This window comes from Fringilla coelebs, assembly GCF_963513975.1.
Source record: "Fringilla coelebs genome assembly, chromosome: Z".
In the NCBI taxonomy this organism is placed as follows: Eukaryota; Metazoa; Chordata; class Aves; order Passeriformes; family Fringillidae; genus Fringilla; species Fringilla coelebs.
In genome coordinates this window covers 33,734,456-33,755,778 of record NC_140031.1, presented here as the reverse complement: position 1 = coordinate 33,755,778, position 21,323 = coordinate 33,734,456, and the positions used below count along the sequence as shown (strand labels likewise).

Genomic DNA, 21,323 nt, shown 5'->3' with positions numbered 1-21,323 from the left:
CGGCGGCGTCTTCTAGCCGCTCGGCGGCGGCGTCTTCTAGCCGCTCGGCGGCGGCGGCGGCGTCTTCTAGCCGCTCGGCGGCGGCGGCGGCGTCTTCTAGCCGCTCGGCGGCGGCGGCGGCGTCTTCTACCCGCTCGGCGGCGGAGGAGGCGTCTTTAAACCGCTCGGCGGCGGCGGCGGCGTCTTCTACCCGCTCTGCAGCGGCGGCGTCTTTAAACCGCTCGGCGGCGGCGGCGGCGTCTTGTACCCGTTCGGCGGCGGAGGAGGCGTCTTTAAACCGCTCGGCGGCGGCGGCGGCGTCTTCTACCCGCTCTGCAGCGGCGGCGTCTTTAAACCGCTCGGCGGCGGCGGCGTCTTCTTCTACCCGCTCGGCGGCGGCGGCGGCGTCTTGTACCCGCTCGGCGGCGGCGGCGGCGTCTTCTAGCCGCTCGGCGCCGAGAGCTGTAGTGGACTCTAAGTGGGAGAGCAGTCACCTCTGGATCTGTTTGCTGGCCTTGGGCTTCGACCCGAAACAGTACCATGGCGTACGACTAGGGAGGTTAGTGCTAGGGAGAGCCGGGGGAGGGCGGAGGCGGGGGGTCCGAGCGGGGCTCCGGGTATCACTCGGGAGCGCGAGGCGGGAGCGTCTCGCCATGGCCGCCGAGCGGCCCGCTGCCTCTGGCAACATGGAGCCTCCGGGAAATGCCGGAGTGCCGCCGCAGTCGATATTACCTCAGACTTTCTGAAGAAACGAAACCCAGGAATGGTGAGAACTCCTGCTGCCCCTCACAGCCCTGTGGGGAAGGCGAGGTGAGGGGCTTCCTAGCGCGTGTTTTGAAAACTTGCCTTGAAAGGTAACACTCTTGCCGGAATTGTTTCATAGCATCGTGACCTTTAGGGGGCTGGAATTGACCTTAAAACGTCACACAGATCCAACCCCGCCCCTCCGCCATGGGCCAGGTTGCTCAAGGCCTTAACCCAGCCTTAAACAGTGCCAGGGTCGGGGCACTTGGAACCTCCCTGGGCAGCCTGTTCCAGTGTCTCACTGCTGTCAGAGTAAAGATTTTTTCCCAAATGCCTAACCTAAATTTTCCCTCTTTCAACTTGTACCCATTACTCCTTGTTGTTTCATTACAATTCCTGACGAAGAGTCCCTCTCCAGCTTCTCCGTAAGCCCCCTTCAGATACTGTAAGGTTGCTGTAAGATCTCCATGTAACCTTCTCTTCTCCTGAACAGCCCAGCTCTCTCAGTCTGCTTTTCAACTTCGTGCCCCTTCTCTGCACTTGATCCTACAGTTCCATGTCCTTGTTAAGTTGGGGGCACCAGAGCTGAATGCAGCACTCCAGGTTGGGGGTGGGGGTTGGGGGGGGGGGGTCTCACAAGAGCAGGGCAGAGGGGCAGAATCACCCACCTTCGACCTGTTGGCCATGCTGTTTTTGTTGCAGCCCTGGATTTCACCCATGTTAAATAGGATGAAAGGTGTATACTTTTACATGGGAAATACGACATTCAATTAATTATTCTGTAACATAACACTGTTCTGTAGTCTTTAGCAGCCAGTAAAAGTGCTCTGTCAATTTGTCACCATAACTACTTCTGATGTGGGTGTTTATTTGTGTATTAGGAATATGTTTGCTAAACCGAACTGCAAAGCGTTTTCTGTCGTTGCCCGCTTCTTGTTTACTAAGCTGGATAAGCACCGTGCAAGGCAAACTTTCAAGTAAGTATTTGGCTTCCTAGGTTACTGCTGTTCCCTTAATTAAGAATATGTTTTATAGTTGCTGGAGGGAAATGAAGTAGTTTCTTGGGGATACTTGGGAAGAAGAGCATACAGGCAGAGAATTTGTTTAGTTTTGATCACAATTCAGTCAATTTTGATCAGTTGTTTCTGTAACTTGGCAACTTTGATATAAATTTTAATAGCTGATAAATAATCTACTTATCCCATTCTTTTTGACCAAACAGAAAATAACATTTGCCATTTATGGGTTGTTTCCAGGACTTTCAACATGGCAAGAACCCTGTGTACTTGAATAGTTTTTTTTTTTTTTTTTTTTTGTCTAACAGAGCTGTTTCAGCTTATGCATTTGAATGCATAAGCTGAAACAATGCTGTCATACACAAAAAACTGTCTCCATGCATTGCAGGAGGAAGACGAGTGATAAGAAAATGGTCAGGGTTCTGCCCTCTTATTTTTTTTTCTCTTGTTCATCTGTCCCAAGTTAGAGCTGCAGACAAACCTCTCTCTGAAATAATCTGTAATTAATTTACGGAAAGAAAATATTGTCATTTGAAAAACCTTTATCTGTTCTTGGTCTGGGGTGTGTGCCCCTCATTTTCTGGCTCGGCATCAGTATGAAATCTGTGTCTTACTCTTGTTTTTACAATGGTTAATTAGGAATCTGAATATTTGAATGTGTTTTGACATGGCTTTTTTCTTTCTTTTTTTTCCCCTCTTCCTTTTTGAATGAAAAGGCAGTCTGGAGTCCTGAAACTAGCAAGTCCTAGATTTAGGAAGCAATGCTGTCTGTGGCTAAGAGAAATTTCAGTGAGTATTACGAAAAGTGGAAGTTGATGCTCTGCTGGTTTCTGTGACCTTATTTTGATTTTGAGGGAACTGTTTTATATCAGAGTTTTACATAAGGAATTTTTTTATCAAAGAATTCAGTTTTGTCTTTTATATTCTTTCATATACTTTATCTTGGACTTCCTTGAAGAAAAGATGTTGGCATTGGGGAATTTAGAAGAGAGAGACCTAGTTGGGTCCTAAAACTGCTGGGGTTTGCTTTTGGGTAACAGTATTTGATTAAATGGAAGTCTAGAGAGTCCCTTAACACTGGGTGGGAATAACTTCCTTCAGCTTGAGGGTTGCTTGTTTAAGATGCCTGGGAAGGTGTTTCTTATTGTGGAAGCTGACTCAGATGCATGGAAAACTTAATAGTATTTTCTTGTATATGGAAAGGGGCTATAATGTAAGGCAAGCTTTTTAAAAACAAAACAAAAATGCTTCAAGTATCGTTGGTTATTGTGTTGCTTTCTTATGCTGCCTTTGTTTTAATGATAGTTCTAAAAAATCTTGTCTTTATGTTCCTCAGCACTTCAGTATTTCAGTAATAGTGGGTAAGGTGAAAACCAATGATGCAATATCTTTAAATATCATTGAAGTACACTGATTCATGACTTCAGTAGAATATATGAAAGAAAACTTAAATGTGCTTTCGAAGTTCAGTTAGGAATGAGGAGGGTACCAATTTTTAACATTTATCCAACAGTGATTTCAGTCTTTGCATTAAAACCATCTTGTGCGCAGAACTGAGTGAGTGTTGGGAATGTTGGAAAAAGCTTTCTACTCTTCTGCTGACTACAGTAGGTGTTAACCCCACTGTAGGGGTGGGCAGAGTCATTTAGCTTTGCATCAGGCTTGCTAGTGGGTAATCTGCAGCATTTTGGTATGTAGACCAGTCTTTGATTGCTGTTGTTTATGCTTTACTTCTCCGATTAGTTTTGCACTTAAGATGATTGTACTTTTCTAACAGCAGAAGGAAGTAAGTCTTCCACGAATTGCACCTTCCACACTGATTTGTCCTGGTGGTCCTGTTTTTGTTCATATGTTATACCGTTTTGCAAGATACGTAATGATTGAGAACATGAAAAAGCTCGCTCTAGGTAAGCTGTGTGGGACAATAAAAATGCTTCATATGTTGTGTTTGTAAATTTATCAAGTCTTTAATATGTGACAGGAGCTTTAACAAGTTCTTAGTTGGATGCTCAGGTCAGAGTCTCACAGGGTTCTATGCATTTGCACAGAGCTGCTGCTGATAGAACAGTGCAGATGGTTTTACTTTCTATTGCTTTATGGGGCTTGTTCCAAGGTTCACCTATGCAATGCTGGAGGGAACCATTACCCACCATTACCCACACAAGCAGTGGTTTAGTCCAAAAGTATTGGATGGCTGTTTTCTTTCTCAGAACTTGAGGAATTCTGAAGGATCAGATCTGTCTGTTCCGGCATCTTGTCTTATTGTAAAGAATATAGAAAGGGAGTGAGAGTGAGGGAATGAAGATGTATACAACAGAAAAAAAGGCAAAAGTGGCAGTACACTGCATGCTATGTTTCAGTCCAGGTAAAAATGAGCATCTTGATTTTGTGATTTTTGTGATTCTTACAGTTTGATCTAGGTAGACTAGGAAGTTGTTCATTTGCTAAAAGCAAATAATGTAATCCAAACCTTGGCTTCTATTTAGGCACTGGTATACCTTTTCCTGAAGCTGTAATTTGGAGACCTCGGGATATGTACATAGCAAAAGCAAGACACAGAGTTGCATACAATAAACTGCTGCAAGTTCTTCAAAGGGAAGACTTTGTATTTCAAGAATATAGGAGAAAAGTACGGTAAGTAATTAAAAGAAAGCGAGTATTTTCATAAAAGCTGACTTGTGTATGTGTTTTTAGAAGGATTTGAAAAGTCTATATATGCTTTACAACACGGAACTCATTCTGCTGAACTCCTCCCATATTTTCCCCCTTTACTTTCTTTCAACAGTTCTACTGCTTGTAGATCTTTTGTGAAGCATAGTAGTCTAAAGAAATGAATAATTTAGGAGATACTATATGTTACTTGGGCATTAAAATGGTCAGGGAATTTATGTATAGCAGTATGATTTCTTCTGAAGGGTCACATCCTAAAATACAACATTCTGAAGATGAAACATTTGGTTTTGTTTATTGACTGCAAGACACATTTTATTTTACTTAAACCTTAATTATTTCACCAAAAGTATGCTATTCTTAGTTCTCGTTTATGGCAGACATTCCCAGCTTGAGAAATGTCATGAGCTGGAACTTTGTCTGCAAGCATAGAGTTATGTATCAGCAGAATTTACAGAATTTGTGTGAGATAGTTTACATGACTGGAGCACTGTCATGAACAGTTATGACTTGTTTGGTAAATGGCAGAAAAGGGCGAGGGGTTGCGCTGTAGGTAAAAGAGCAGTGTTAGTAGTATGTGTGCATGTAGTATAGCTCCATACAAGAGGACCAGTCATGTTTCATGCCTTTGGATGAAGGTTTACCATCCAGGGAGACCTTGTGGTGGGTTTCTGCTGACCTTGATTCTTACAGAGGACTTCAGCTTGGCCTGGTATTCGCTGGGTCAGTGGTTCACTGATGCATTAGCAATGTAAGAAAGGGGAGTACCTGGAAGATGACTTTGTGATGCAATCACTAAGTGTGCTGAGTAGGAGCGGTACTCTCTTGAACTCGCTGTGTGTAAATGAGAGAAACAACTTCTTTGGAGATGTTACAGGGCTTTTATGGTCACTGCCGCCAAGGCTGTAGAACTTGAAATGCAAAGGAATGTGAGGAAAACAAGAGGAAAACTGATGACACTAGCCTTTTGAGTGTATTTCCACTGGCCTAGGCAACTGTAGGAGGTATCTTGTGCAAAGCAGGAAAGCTCATGAGTGATAGGATACTTTCAGAGATCCTTGCTGAAGCTCATGTGTGATCCATCTTTTCCAGTCAAAAAACAGACAGGTGCAACAAGGAACCAGCCTGATTAAGACAGTATAGCAACATATGGAATATAGAAAAGGAAACTGACTCTTAAGACATAAATATAGAAATATTTCTCAGATGTGCAGTGGTGTATCTAGGAAGGTGTAAGTTCAGCTAAAGTTCCAAGAGCCTGCTAAGAGCTTGAATGAAGAATCCTGTAGTATGTTATTAGGAGATGGAAGTGCATGGAGGATTTAGATCTGCTTCTGAACAAAATGCTAAGTTGCAGGTCTCACAGGCTGGGATACCCAATATCTGCCTTGCCTTAGGCTGCATGGATAAGATTAGTAGCCCAGTCTCTGTGCCAAGAAGCAGTGGGGAAAGAAGCAACAAAACACTGATAGCAGAAGAGGGTAAAGCAAAGGTTTCATGGCTTTCATCCAAGGGCACAGAGATACTTACCTGACATTGTTTCAGAACATATCTGACATATTTGGGAAGACAGAAGGCTAGTTAAAGGGGTGAGCCCAAAGGGTGACAATGCCTCAAAGTTATTCAAGTAACTGGTCTATGAATGGAGTTCCTATGAGGCTGGTGATCTGTCTTCCTAAGGAATGTGGATGACAGGCTGAATACACCAAACTGGCAGATGGTGCCAAACTGTGAGGAATGAAGATACTGCAGTGGGGAAGCATTTCACAGAGAGACCTTGCTGGGTCTGGAGACTTGCACAACAAAAATTGTGTGGGGTTTAACAAAGACCAGTGTGAGGTCTTGCATCTGAGGGAGAGAACAGTCCCCCACAGCAGCACAGGTTTGTGGGTGATTAGCTGTGGAGTAGCTTTGCTAAAAAGAATCAGAAGTGAGACTAGTGTGTGGCCATAAGCTGAGCATGAGTCAGCAGAGTGTCCTGATAATCGGGACCAGCAGCATGGCATGTTGTATGGGAGTGAGCACTGGTCAGCAGATGGTGGGCAATTGTATTATGCATCACACATTTTTCTTCAGTTTTACTATTTTCTCTCTTTTTTCTTTATGTCTGTGTTACAGTATTTTTATTTCAGTTATTAAACTGTTCTTATCTCAGCCCATAAATTTTACTATTTTTCAGATTCTTCCTATTCTCCTGGGGCTGGGGAGGTGGGAGGTGAGTGGGCAGCTCTGTGGTACTTAGTTGCTGGCTGGGGGTGGCAATTCTAATGCTGCATGTGGAATACTATGTTCAGTTTTGATCAGCCCACTTGAAGGTAGAGAATGGAAGATGGGAAAGATGCTGGCAGAGGACTGCAGTGGATTAGAGGATTTCAGAGTGAAACGTATGAGTAACAGCTGTAGAAATTTGGTTTGTTTAGCTTGAAAAAGGCAATGCTACGGGTTTAATCAGAGTTTCAGTAACTAAAAAAGTAGTTGTAGAGAATGTGGAAGTACTCTTCACAAAGATGTGTCCTAACAGGACAAGGCAGCAGGTGTTTTGGGGAAAACTCCATCTGGAGATTTAAAAAAAATCTCTTGTGAGAACAATTAAACTCAAAAAGGTTTTCCTCAGAAGTGAAATGTTGGAAATATTCAAGACTTGGTTTGACAAAATCATGAGTAGCATCATTAAAGGCTCTGCTTTCGATGGAAGGCTCAAAAATACAATTTCCAGAGGTCAAAGTCTCCTAAATGTCTCTTGATTCCTGTAATTCTGTGTCTCCTGTGACCTTGTTTGGGAAATATTACTACTGTTTACTGTTTGAGTGATACCTTTCAAAAAGGTAATTCTTTGTAGTTTTTTTTTCATTCTTGACAATGTATCTGAACTCTGAAGATCCTTTTGAATGCAGCATGATTTAGGCACCCAGTTTTCCTGAAAATCAAACTACTACATTTTTACATGTTTAAAATGTCAGTAAAAGCTCTTTGACAAAAGAGCTTCTGTGTTCCAGCTGCTTGTATTCCAGTATTCTCTTCTCTGGTTTTTTGAAAGTGAGGTATTTGGGTACTGTAGAATTGCTGAATATATTTGTAATTCATATTGATAATAGATACAGAGCAACTTACTTATTGATTGCTGCTGGGATGAGAAACAATTGGTTAGTCACTGTAATAAATTCTGATAAGCCTGTACCAGCTGTTGAATTTTTTCCTAGGGCTTTAATTAGAAGAATCAAGCGGACAAAGTCTAAATATGCGGTTGTGCAGGAGCAGTTTTGCAGGTAAGGGCTTTTCCTTGTAACTAAGTTAGGATGTACGAAATAGGTTAGATGCTCAGTTTTATGAAATACGAACTGTAATTTCACTGTAGTCTGCTTGAACTTTTGTTTTGCATGTGCATATAGGATGAAGCAAAATGACCAAAACAAAAATGACACAACTGAGAAAATTCAGAAGGTGAGCATTTTGTTCTGCTGTGACAGTGTGTTGAATTCTAACATTTCTGCAACACCTACTGTCAGATACTGTTATTTGCACTAGTCTACCTGTGATTATGCTAGCACTTTCATCTGCCTTCATGCTGTTTTGATACTCTGTTATTATAGGTATTACAACAAACGTTTTAACACAGTGTTTTTCTCCTTTCCTGTTAAGGTCCGGAGTATGTGGGCACTTATAGTGGAAGTGCTTACATCTCTGAAAAAGGAAAAGGAAGTTGTGGATTCTGTACTTGAAGACTGTGTTAACCCATGTATTCTAGATGGAACTGATGTTGTTTTGAGTATTCCAGCATTGTTGACTTACAGAATTGAAAGTAACATGTACGGAGTAAGTGGTTTTTGTCCTTTTTGCTGAATTGCTAAACTGCTTTCATTAAGTACCCAAGGATGCAATTAAATACCTTACAAAATTAAAAAAGTACTTCATGGATTATTAGAGGTAATTGCAGAAGGGTGCATGAAGGACACATAATTCATATGCAGAGATTTCTTATTATAGTGCTGTTTTGTATTTGTTATTTCTAACCCATTAACTTCTTCAGTTCAGTAAATACATTGATAAGTCTGCTTGATTACAGAACTTGACCTTTTTGTGGTTTAGACATTAAAATTATGTTGGCTGTTTCAACCGGCGCTTCAACTACTTGGCTTTTGTTTCTATTCTGTAGTATATGGTGTTTTTCAGTTATGGCCCAAACAGCACCAATGCCATACCTTTTGGGGCAGTGGTCAGACAGAATACCTCGTTGTTGGAGTTTTCTGGGCTTGTATTGCTTTAACCAAAAATGTATTTTTTGAAAAATGAAACTATCAGGACCTGAATCTTAAGTATAAAGTATACAGTGTCCTGGCTCTGACTACTGAAGACAACTTTCTGATATTGGTACTGTTCACTAATTATTTTTTAATTCCTTGCTCTACTTCAAGTTTTGTACAGGAAATTTATATGAAGATGGAAATCTGAATTTCCTAACAGTTATTCAGTTGCTAAATGAAGCCCTGATGACATTGAGAGATGAATGTTGTCCATGTGAATTAAAAGAACTTCACAGGATTGAGGATGTGGTTACATCCTATAAAAATGCTCTACAGGAGTTGAACACAAGAAGGTAATTGTTGGGAGATTTTTCTCTAATTGCTTGTTTTAAATGGTAGGATCATATCTACTGGAGTGTTTTCTAGAAAAATGTTACAGCAAAAACATTGGTTCAGTCTTTTGCCTTTGTGAAAATTAGTGTTTGTTCTAAGTATTTATATAATTTTTTATTGAGATTCTTCTCTAGTTAGTTTCAGCTTTTTGCCTTTGTTTCATTTGTATTTTGGTCTTTGTTCCTGGGGATCTCATTTGCTTGATTTTTGTTTTTTTTTGTCTTGTTGCATTAATACTGTCTGAGATTTTTAAAGCTTTCATCTCTAACTGGCTTAGGGAAATTTAAAGTGTTTATTGTGTATATGTTTCAGTGTAGTTTTTCTGTCTACTGAATTCTTCATGAAGACTGCCTAGCAGCAGCTTTTCTGATTTTGAATTACAGTTCTTAGTGCTTGCATAAATGCATGAATAAATTGATACATAGCAAAGGTTTGTCAGGTTAAGGGAGAACACGTAATGCTTTCTCTCTTTATGTAGAATTGTTATCTCTACCAACAGGTGTCTTCATTTTCCATGTTTATATGTTACAGTCGAAGAAGAAAGCAAGAGCATTGTGAGCCAAAGCATCAGTCTCTTCCCAAAAAACAGGAAGTCTGGGAATCAAAGTGGAAAACGATTCTTGGCCAGTGTCCTTTTAATTTAATCTTTAAAGATGATCTAGTAAGTAGTATTCATTTTATGTGATTCTGGGAAAGAGAAAAGGGTGAAGGTGAGAGAGGATGTAGGTCTAAACTAGTATGTTCTGTTACAACACTTCAGCTTTATATGTAAGTTTAGGGCACTCACATAGTGCAGTATACCTGATTCTGCTTTAAGAAGTAAGGAGAATACATGTTTCTTAAAGAGAATACATTTGACTTTGTTATACTGATGTATTCACTGGAGATGTTGCGGTGGTAGATTGTCATGTGTGAGCAGATTGGTTTTTGGTTTGTTTCTGTCTGTCCCCTTGTGGAAGCTGAGCATTTTGTATGTTCAGGCTGAATATTTGCTGATTTCTGTTTTCCCCTTTTAAAGCGATGTATTTGATGAAGGAACAATAATTTCCATTTTGACGCTCACACTGACAGAGATTATACCCTTATGTAGCTACCCGGCAGAGAGAGGAGAAACTTCATGTTGAGTCTTGACAGCTGGTTTGCAGGAGAGTTGTTTTAAATAACTGTCTGTTAATTGCTGTTGATAAACTGACTTTTTCTGCCTGCTTCTGTAACTTCTTCTTTTCCTTTTGAAAGCAACCAGCTTCATCACTTCAATCTTTTAGTTCTTCAGACGAAGATGAAGAGAGTTTCTTTTATCAGCCATTTTCAGGTGGGTGAACAGGAGAAACCTCTTTTCCATCTTCCCCACCACCACAGTTGTTAAAAGTTATGTGGCGTCAAAAAGGCTCTGTTCTTGCATTTGCAGATGGTCTTTGATAGTCTATGGTAATTGGTTCTGAATGACTCTTTGCCAAAATTGCCTTGCATTTTTCAACTCTATAGTGTCTTGGAGATTCTCTGAAGCTAGGCAAAAACCCAGTGCTGAGCTGTTTGATATTTTGTTGTTCTTGCACAAAGGATGTTGAGACAGTTGCCCATTTACAAAGGTTTATTCATTGATTCTAGAGAGTACATTCAGTCTAACGGTAAAGGTTACTTTGGGTTGGAGGAGTAATAAACGGAGAAAGAAGGTAAAACTTTTCCCATTGACCATCTAGGAAAAGAAATTGATGGTGTCCTCCCATGTAACTGTCTTTCCCTGGTACACTCTGAAATACTTTATCCCTTAGCAACTGTGCCATTTGGTCAGGACCTCACTTGATTTGTGTTAATTGCATTCAGTCATTGGGTGAATAGTGTTGATCAGAGCTCACTTTGATCAGGCATGGTTGTTGCACATGCTAATTGGCTGATGGTATTTTACTGTGTGACCTCATTTTACTTACTGACTAAATCTTGACTGTCACTAGTACAAAGTTACAAGTTAAAAGCTACAAAGCAAGGAGGAAGACTGCTTGAGTTGTCATTTGGAGTTCCTTTTAGGAAAAATGGCATAGCAGAGATGTATTGGAATTTCAAGTTGCAGAAAAAGGGCAGGAAGATCCTTTTGGTTACAAAGGTGAAAGTACTGCTCCAGCCATCTGAGTATGTGGGTTTAAGGCTAGACGCTGCAGAGGAAAAGCTACAGAATTGGATTTGGAACATAGCTTGCCTTAAAAATTTAAAAGATTGAAGCACTGTACTATGATGCTATAAAATGGTAGAATCAGAAAGCTTGAGACAAATTGTGAGATTCTCTCTGATAATACAGCCGCTAAGAAAACTTAGCTTCTGTCTGTTAATAGGGTCAAATCCAAAAGCAGAATACTGACCTCACCTAACTACTGCAAATGAGCTTGAATTTTTGATGTGTTGAGTTGAATATGACAGGAAATGCCGTTTGTCCCTGCAGAATCTGAAATTTAGGATTAGTAGAGAACTATGAGGTTAAACTTTGGCTGTGTATTCAAGATGTGCCAGAAATTAGTACATTGTTCTAGACAGTACATGACTGAGGTATGTGCACCTCCAGTAATGTTCAAAGCATTACTTCTGTAACATTTACTTATGCAAAGCTTCACCTTACTTGGACTGAGGCAGCAAGAGAGATGAGTATATCCATAGAGATATTTATTGATTATTGCAGTTGGGGTAAAGGTGGGGAGGAATTTTGCTTTGTGAAATTGATGTACCATACAATTGAGGTGTATGTGGAGAGGAGGGGATAACGATGATGTGGCTGGACTGTAGTTGGGAGTAAGGTAAAAATTCTGATTGATATGTGCAGGGCAGCAGATAAAATCATGCTTCTTGAACATATGTTCAGGAACAACAGGAAGAGGTCCTGTCTGCTAGGGGCATCTGTTGCTACAGGTACTGCTTGAGCGAAAGGATTGATAGTACTAGCTTATGTATTAGTTTATTTTTCTTGAAGTGTAAAATCCATCCAGTGTGTAGTCTACAGAAGTAGTGTGAATGAGCTGTGCCACATGGGAAGCCTAAGTGAAGAAAATGGAAGCAATACTAAAACTTTTGGGTTGCTTTTCTAGATAATAATGAAGAATGCCATGAGGAAAGTGATGGTGCTTTGGAAACTACGATCGATACAAAGTTAGTACCCTCAAGATGGTATGCCTAATGAGAATTTGATAAAAAAGCAGTAGAAAAATTAGAAGTTTACTTATTGGACCGGAATATTTTGCATTACTTGAGCCTTAGTGGAATATTTCAGTAGCCCACTCCTTACATCACAACTACTTCCTTTAGCAAGATAGTCCTAAAGTACCTGCTGCTTTCTCCAGCTGATGACAGATTGATCAACTGGTTGCTGCTGAATAGGAAGAGTAGCAGTCAAATTGCAAGATTTTTTTCTTGCTTTCTAACTATATTTGAATATTCAAGAGACAGGTGGAGAAAACAGAGCTTCTGTTTCTCAGGCTAAACCTTCTCTACAAGGCTTTTTTCATTACTTTTCTTGAGAGTTACAGTGACATTGTTCTGTAGCTACTCTTCCTACAGTACCAGCAAAGAGTTAAACACAGAACAATGGTATCCTAGAAGGTTTTTTCCCTTTTGTCATTTGCTTAGTCCAGGAATATTTCATGACCTTTTGAATAATTCTGTCTTTCATAATACGACTCCTACAAGTGTTTGAACATTGCCTACTAAGAGACCGAGGGAGTTAGCAAAGGAATGCTATCCATTCTTAGACATCAGTAAATGTAATTGCATGTAAGTCTCAGAGGCTCTCAAAGTAGTTAACAATTAAATCCTGGGTTTCTTTCAGTGACTTCATACAGTATGGAGGCTTGTCTGCTTCTTAGGCTACAGACAAATAACATCAAAAACATTTTCAGGTGTGCTTTTCTAGCAAGTGACGACTGTGCAGTTTTGAGAGCTATGCAGTTGGCATGTTACTTACTAGAAGTGATAAAGCTGAAGTTTTTGGTAGCCAGGTGATTGTTAAATATCAAGTTTATATAGTAACAGACTTGTGGATGCTAGAAATGGTTCAGACAAAGACTACATAGGAAAAAGAATATTGTCAAGTGTGCAGACTTTCCAGTTATCTTTTATAGTAAATGCAGAAGACTTGTTTATGAGTGTATTGAAAAATCCCTTATTTTTCTGTATGCTAATCAATAGCAGAGTTTATTAATTTACTATTTTTGGGAGGCTGATACACAACTAGGGCTAAAGCTGCTCTAATTGTCACACTGTTCTCCCTATAGTAAAACTGCTTTCTGATGACCGGGACGAATTGAGGGAAATCGTAACGGACAGATACGGAGCACACAGTGTATAACAGCCTTCTAAGATTTGCATTCCAATTGTTTCATTTGTCTCTAAGATTGCTGGGGTTTTTTTTTTTTTCTCTCTCCCTTCTTGAGGAGCTCATTGGTGCCGTTGTCATCAGAAGCGTCTGAATATCGAGACCTGTTAACTAAAAATGTATATATCTTTGAAGTAAGTTCAACTTACGACATGTCCTTTTTATATTGGTTGAAACTTAGACTTTGTGGAAAAGGGTTTTTGGGGTGATTTTTGGGGGGCTGTGGTTTGTTTTGTGAGGTTTTTGGGATGGTTTTTTGTTGGTTTTTGAGCAGTATTTTTACACATTTGAGTTAGTCTGGCAAAATTGTAAAAGCTAACCGTCTGTGACTTCACTAAGCTTTAGGAAAGAATAGTAGGAAGTAGGTGCCCTTGTATCTGACTTCCTGTATAACATACTGTGTGTGACTGATTCCCTGTTTGCTGAAACAGTCTTTTGATATATGCAGTGGTCAGACTTTGTTTCTTTAAGCTGAAATGAAATTTAGTGTGAAAATGTGGGGTAAAAGCAACTTGAATGTACACTTGTCCACTGCACAGCTGTTCACTGTACTGTGATCACGGTTGTTGCAAGTGAGTCATCTGTGTTGTATATAACACCTATCCTAGTCACTACTTAGATCCTACTTTGAATACAGTTGTAAAAATATTTTGTATTTAGTTAAAATGCAAGACTGAAATTTTTTTGACTAAACACTGGGGCCATTGCAGTTCAGAAATTTTACACCAGTTTATGCTAATATCCTTTCTTGATTTTAAAACTACTAAGAATTCCTTTGTATTCCTGTAGAACGTGAATACTTGTTTTGGAACTAAAACACCTGTGCCTCAAAAAAACTTAAAAAATGGAAAGGAAGAATTCCCTACTTCAGAAATGGAGGAGAATGCAGGTGAAAATGTTACCCAGCCAAAGTCTCCTGAGACAAAAGATGACCTTCTTGAGAAAGCCAGAGATGAACTGGCAGAAGAGGTTAGGATGTAATTTTTGTTTGTTTTTAAGTGAATGATCAATAATGATTTGGAGAACAAATCACTAATTATAACAAAAAATGTCTCTTGTAATCCACATACATCAAAAGGTACCCTTTTCTGCTAGATAGTTATCAGTCATGGTGTTTTAGAGTGGGCTGATATAGTACACACTGAAAGCATGGAGTTTGTGCAGGTATCATACTTAAAAATCATGGTGAAGTGAATAGTATGTTCACTAGAATCACGGTATGATTACACTTAAGTCTGTGAAGTATATTGCATATATTCAGAAACAAAAAGAGTGTTGAATTCTTAAGTTTATACAGGTTAAATATTAAACAGGGACTTGGTAATTTTAAGCAGGAATGTAAATATTTTTCCTTTTAGGTATTCTACTTAATATTTGAGGAATTCCTTCACAAGGGTTACTGTAAAGGGTGCCACTTCTTATTTTGGAAAGTAAATTGCATCTTTAGCTGAAATGGTAATTATTTTTCATCTGCTAAAATTTTTTAAATATATGAATATATGTCCAGTCTTCAAACTTAGGCAGTTCTTGGCTTATGTCTTAGAATATATTCTATCTGAGCACACTTCCTTATTTGAAAGGTGGATTCATAGATGATGAGTGAACTGAGAATTTAATCTGATTTCAGTCCATTATCTTTCATTTTATGTTTGTAGTATACTATGGTCATTGTGAACCTAAGTAGTAAATAACAGAAAAGTTGGGATATTCCAAATTCTCCAGATGATTTGGTGAATGAGATTTCTTTTTAACCATAACTGACAGAAATGAAGAGGTTATAATTTTGATTTCTTAGAATTTGCTGTTCTCTAACATCCTACAGATTGTAAAGTCAGTGATGTCTGAGTCACCTCACAGTGGTGAAGAAAAAGGAATGACATTTGATGATCTCATTAGCTCACTGTGTTTTAACCCATTTTTAACAAGGAATCAAATACCCCGAACTCCAGAAAATCTGCGTGAGTTTGAAACTCTGTTTTTATAATGCTCGTTGATAAAAAATGTGATTCGTTTGTTGACTTGTAACACAAGAAGAAGAAGATAATTATTTCATTGATGTTGCATGTTTTTCTAATGGCTCACTCTAATACAACACAGTAGACCTAATAAGACATGAATACTTTGAATTTAAGAGATTTTTTTCTTATGTAGAATTCCCTCTATGTTGGGGAAACATAAACAGTATAAAGCAGCTATACATATTCCCTCTTGGGTTGCTTTTGACACTGAGGGGACAGAAAAAAACCAGACTGATTGAAAGTACTAAAATTTTACCTTGGTGTGTTCCGTTTAGTTACCGAAATGAGAAGTTCGTGTCGAAGAGCTATTCAGACTGGGGGCTCATTAGACCCAGAGCTGCCCTCAACTGAAGTGGTGACGGAAGAATCTACAATGAATGCTACAACCAGTATGCAGGAGGAGGTGGACTCTACCTTTGTGTGCCCTGAACCTGTGTCTTCTGTATCTAGCTTGGGTCCTCCTGTATCAGAAAAGAAGTCTCAATTAAATTCTACAGAATCTAGTTCTCAGGAGCAGGTGAGTGTAAGTCATACATTTGAATCTTCAGATTCGAAAACATCTGGAATTCAAGAATGTGAGAGAACTGAATCAGAGGAACCAGATTGTTCTGCTTTGAGTGGAAGTTCTGTAGAAGATCTAAGCCAGACTTCGCAAAATGTAGATAAGAACATGAATATTCCAGATACTTGTTCGAAAAGTGGTAGTAGAACAAATATGTTACCTTCAGACCACTGTCACAGGTGGGATATATCTCTGTTAAATTTTGTCTGCCATGAATCTGGTGACATAGGAATATTGGATGAGACACTTCCAGAATGTGATGGTATGGATCCCAGCATATCTGCAGACTCAGACTCTTTTTTTTCTACAATGGACAGTGAAAATTTAATGGATGGCTCAGAAAATAATGAGGATATTAAAAAATTGGACCTGGATATGCAGTCCCTGTCCAGCTCACATGAAGAGCCAAAAAAGACTGCATCCAAGAGTGAAGAGGAGCTTCATGAAACACATAATGGAGACAAATGTCAACGTTACAGAGCTAAACTAAGTATGGTATCAGAAGAAGAAGAGGAAAATAAGGATGATCCTTCCATGGATGAAGGAATTATCAAGATGCCATTTCCAAACTCTCCTGATGAAAGCAAACATTCCCCATCATCTTTGCTGGTATCCTGTCAACAGATGGATGGCACATGAAGTCCCATTAGACTTACTACATAAATTGAAGGGTAAGAGTCTGTGTTCTTTATGCATCAAGATTTTGTCGATTCTGTCACTGGCTATACTACCGTGAATAACCTCTGAGTAGTTGGACTGTGCTGTGGAAGTGGAGGGAAACAAATTATTTGTGTGCTTGTTCCTCATGGAGGATGAGACTTGAAAAATAAAGGAAACATGCTTTCTCTAGTTCTAGCGTTTTATCAGACACATTCCAAGTACAATGAAAGATATTTGTCTGACTTTCTGCTGTAATCTGGAATGATTTAAAAAAACAAAAAAGCCTCAAAGTGCATTAACTGCAGTCTGCAGTTAGATTTTGAATAATCTGAACTTAGGTTTTTAGAATTCACAAAGATAGTTTGAAGTTTTGTGTTTACTCTGAACAAATTTGGCTGTTTAGAAATGTGTCATATGTCATTGAAACGTCTGTGAGTTCATTAAGGTGTTCATACAACGATCCTGCACTCCAGCCTGCCTATCCCCTTATCCCATTTCCAACAGAAGTGTAAACTGTTTAACCAGTATTGGAATGTTTAGTTACATGTGAGGTTAAATCATTGAAGTGCATTGATAAAAGTGAACTAGTAATGGAGGACTTCCATGAAAACAGATGGTATCTAGGGATGTGATGAGGCAGGCCACCACCCACTTGGAATTGAGTCTGGCAAGGGATATCAGTGGTAAGTACATCAGCAGGAAAAGGAAGATTAGGGAAAGTACGGGGCCATTGTTGAAGCAGACAGTGAAGGTGGAATTAGTGAATGCCTTCTTTGCCTTAGTCTTTACTGCTGTGGCTGTCCTTCAGGAATCCCAGACCTCAGAGGTAAGGAAGGAAGGATGGAGAAAGGAGGACTTGCTCCTGGTCATAGAGGGTTCAGTTAGATGTGAGCTAGACAGACTTAATGCCCGTAAGTCTACGGGCCCCAACAGGATGCTCCCATGGATGCTGAGGTAGCTGGCAGATCTGTTGCTAAGCCATTCTCCATTATCATTGAGAAATTGAGAACAGGAGGTGCCTGATGGCTGGATGAAAGCCAACATTACATCTGTCTTCCAAAAGGGCAACAAGGGACCAGGGAACTACTGGCCAGTCACCCTCCCCATCATCCCTGGAAAGGTGGTGGAACAGATCATTCAGAAGATCATCACCACGCATGTAGAAGAAATGATCATCAGGAATAGTCAGGATGGCCATTGGGAGTAGACAAGTGGAAATCTTACTTTACCAATAGCCTTCTGAGATGACAGGGTGGGTTGGCTAGGGGAGAGCAGTGGATATCGTTTGCTGTTTATTTTCCCGGTCTGGCCATTATGAGACTCTCTGGCAGTGACATTCCCAACATCAGAGACTTTGACTGTTGGGAGTGAAGTCCCTTCACAGTGGGTGGCTCCAGTGAGCTGACAGGTGCCCTGCTTGACTCCTCACACAGCCCACCCTCACATGCAGTCAGACTAGTTTCCTTACAGGTCCCAGGGGTCCTTAGCAGTGTCTCAGATGTCTCAGTCCATAATGCCATTTATTCATAGTGCAGCAACACAGAAACAGCTCGAGCTGGTGCCTCTGAGCAGCATCCCCAGCAAAGGAACCCCAGATCTTTTACACCTTCAGTCTCCCCACATGCAAGTCTTGCTCTTCCTCCTGAGTCTACAGCTTCTGTCCACCCCTACTCTTTGTTTCCATCCACCTAGATAGTGTCACCAGTCTTCATCTCCTTTGTTATCCAAAAAGTAGGCAATTCCCAGCTCCTGACAGTGTCTGTTAGTGTCCATTAACCTGGCTACTGTCATCCATATTCATATTCCTTGTTATCCTGAAGTTTGGCAGCTCTCAAGCTCCCACCCACAGCTCAGATTACATCTCAGTCATCAGCTTGGGTGTCCATCTGCATGGATCAGATTATATCAGCACTACCTTCATTTCAGCAAAGCTTTTGATAACATAACATCCTCATCTTCCATAACATCCTCTTAGGTAGGCTCAGGAAATGTGGGTTAGAATGGACAGTGAGGTGTACCAAGAACTGGCTGCAGGCAGAGCTCAGAGGGTCACGATCAGTGCAGCAGAGTCCAGCAGGAGGCCTGCAGTCAGTGGTATTCCCAAGGGATCAATAACTGGGTCCAATCTTATTTATCAGTGGCCTGGAGGAAGGGATCAAATGCATCTTCAGCAGGTTTGCTGGTGACTCCAAACTGGGGGCAGTGGCTGATCCACCTGAAGTCTCTGCTGCCATTCAGTGGGACCTTGATCAGCTGGAGGGTTGGGCAGAGAGAAACCTGGTGAGGCTCAACAAGGGCAAGGGCCAGGTCCTGCAGCTGGGGAGGAACAGCCCCAAGTGCCAGCACAGGCTGGGGCTGACCTCCTACAGAGCAGCTCTGTGGAAAGGACCTGGGGCTCCTGGTGGATCACGAGGTGTCCATGAGCCGTCAGTGCCCCGTGCCAGGAGGGCCAATGTCATCCTGGGCTGCACTGGCAAGAGTGTGGCCAGCAGGGTGAGGGAGGTGATCCTCCCCCTCTGCTCAGCCCCAGTGAGGCCACACCTGGAGTGCTGTGTCCAGCTCTGGGCTCCTCAGCACAAGGGAGACAAGGAGCTCCTGGAGAGGGCCACAAGGATGTGGGGAGGGCCACAAGGATGATCAGGGGTCTGGAGCTTCTCTCCCATGAGGAGAGACTCTGGGAGCTGGGACTGTTTGATCCGGAGAAGAGAAGACTGAGAAAGGATCTCACCAATACATAGAAATATCTCAAAGGTGGGTGTGAGGAGGATGCTGCTAGACTCTTTTCAGTGGTGCCCAAAAAAGAGGTAAGGAGCTGTGGCCACAAACTAAAGCACAAGAAGTTTCACTGTAACTTGAGGCAGAATTTCTTTACACACCAGGTGGCAGAGCACTGGAACAGCTAACTGGAGAGATTGTGGAGTCTCCCTCTCTGGACACACTCAAAACCCAACTGGACACATTTCTGTCACCTGCTTTAGGTGACCCTGCCTTGGTGGGGGGGGGTTGAACTGGATGATCACCACAGGTCCTTTCCAATGCTAACTGTGCTGTGATTTAATGAAGTACTTGGAATTTAATATAAACTAGTCTCAAGGAGTAGTGAAATTTATTTCTTTGTGCAAGAAAGGTTTCATTTAGAGCTGTAGCCGTGTTGATGGCAACTGATGAGAGCACTTAGAGTACCATTTCATATATGCTTTATTAATACGTGTGAAACAGCTTCAGTATTTCTGTCTTAATAGTTGAATACTATAGAGTGCAAACTAGTATGTTTTCTCTTTCAGATAAGAACAACTTAGTTGGAAGCTGGGCACGAAGGAACCTTCATCAGGATGGAATTTGTAAAGCATCAGCATAACCAGAGCAGTGCATTTATGGTTCACTTGAGTGCATAGCATCTTCAAGCATTGTCTGCATTGGGAAGTTGCACTCATTTTGGTGTGCAAGGAGACTCTATTCCAGTCTCCTTGTTTAAGAGTGTCACTTGCCTGCTCTGTCACTGCCAGTTTTGTATCATTCACTGTTGTTTTCTATATACAGCGCATCATTTATATACAGAGCTATACTTTCTTTTTTAAGCATATTTTCAACAGCAGATGTTGAGTAAATGGCATAATCCTAGAAAATGGAAAAATTAGATGTCAAAGGAGAAATAGTGAAATCCGTTAATTTGCTTCTAATCCACATCTTGTACCCCATCCCAACCCTCAGCCGAACAGACTGAAATTTTTCTTGGTGCTCTACATTCCATTGCATTAATCATCCTTACTGAGACTTCTGGTCTATACTGCCATAAATTCTGCCTGCTGATAGAGGCTGTTCCTTTTTTCTAAGCATCACTGGAGTGCATATTTCTTTAGCTGTATTACCGAATAAATGCTTTACGCTAAAGTTACAAAAATTTATTGCTTCTGGTAGTGTTAATGCCGCTTGATACTAACAACTGACATGCACATTATGTTGTGATGTAAAAGGTAACAGGGCCTTTGGTCACGGGAGAAAGTACAGCTCTAGATTCCAAGAGGTAAACTTACTGTTGTAAAAATACTGACTCCTTACCTAATGTATTTAGAGGCATTGTTAAATAAAGTTGTTTTTCTGTTCTGAGTTGTCTTCTTCCTTTCTTCCAAAACAGTTACCTTGGGTTTTAAGAAGAAGCTCCACCTGTGTTTGACATCTTCCTTATAGAGAATTTGACAGGCTTTGTGAAAAGTCACGTGGTTGGTTGAGGGAGCTGTAATATGTGTAATGGCTGTGTACATTAACAGATAGCGAAGTACTGCTTAATAGTCAAAGGTCTTTCCAAACCTAAGTTCTGTGATCCTGTTACCACCTTAGCTACTGGCTGCCTGAACATGCCCGGCTGTATTCTATCTGTGCCTGGACTCTAGAGAATGGCACTGGTGACTTCACAAACATTGCCCAGGTAGCTAGATGGGCTGTAGGCTAGCTACATGTAAGGATGTGGATAATAAGATTGTGGCCTATCTTAAGAAAAGTTAAACTGCATTTTGTGTTGTTACTACATTGACAGTTTGTGATTAAAAAATGGCATTTAAAATTTTTGAGCTTCCTGGCACCTCACATTTTGAGGTAAGTAAGCAGAATCTTTCCTCCTTGCAGTTAAATGTGAGATGATTTTTGTATTGTAAGTAGTAGCTCTCCTGTCCACTGGTTTGTGTTGGA

General features: G+C 40.7%; 1 protein-coding gene across 2 annotated transcripts; it reads left to right on the top strand.

Moving 5' to 3' along the window:
* Positions 1-436: 436 nt before the first annotated feature.
* HAUS6 (HAUS augmin like complex subunit 6) lies at positions 437-20,732 on the top strand. Of its 2 annotated transcripts, none has more exons than XM_084224676.1 (17): positions 437-538; positions 1,605-1,700; positions 2,456-2,528; positions 3,520-3,646; positions 4,226-4,373; positions 7,610-7,675; positions 7,799-7,850; positions 8,049-8,222; positions 8,822-9,003; positions 9,575-9,704; positions 10,280-10,355; positions 12,115-12,175; positions 13,456-13,531; positions 14,187-14,366; positions 15,220-15,355; positions 15,691-16,648; positions 19,922-20,732. In XM_084224676.1, exons 2-16 carry the CDS (start codon positions 1,609-1,611, stop codon positions 16,614-16,616), a joined length of 2,499 nt encoding a protein of 832 aa, XP_084080802.1. In that variant the 5' UTR covers positions 437-538; positions 1,605-1,608; the 3' UTR covers positions 16,617-16,648; positions 19,922-20,732. The 2 variants fall into 2 exon arrangements, with proteins under 2 accessions (XP_084080802.1, XP_084080801.1); XM_084224675.1 differs by having other exon boundaries at positions 3,517-3,646.
* Positions 20,733-21,323: the final 591 nt, after the last annotated feature.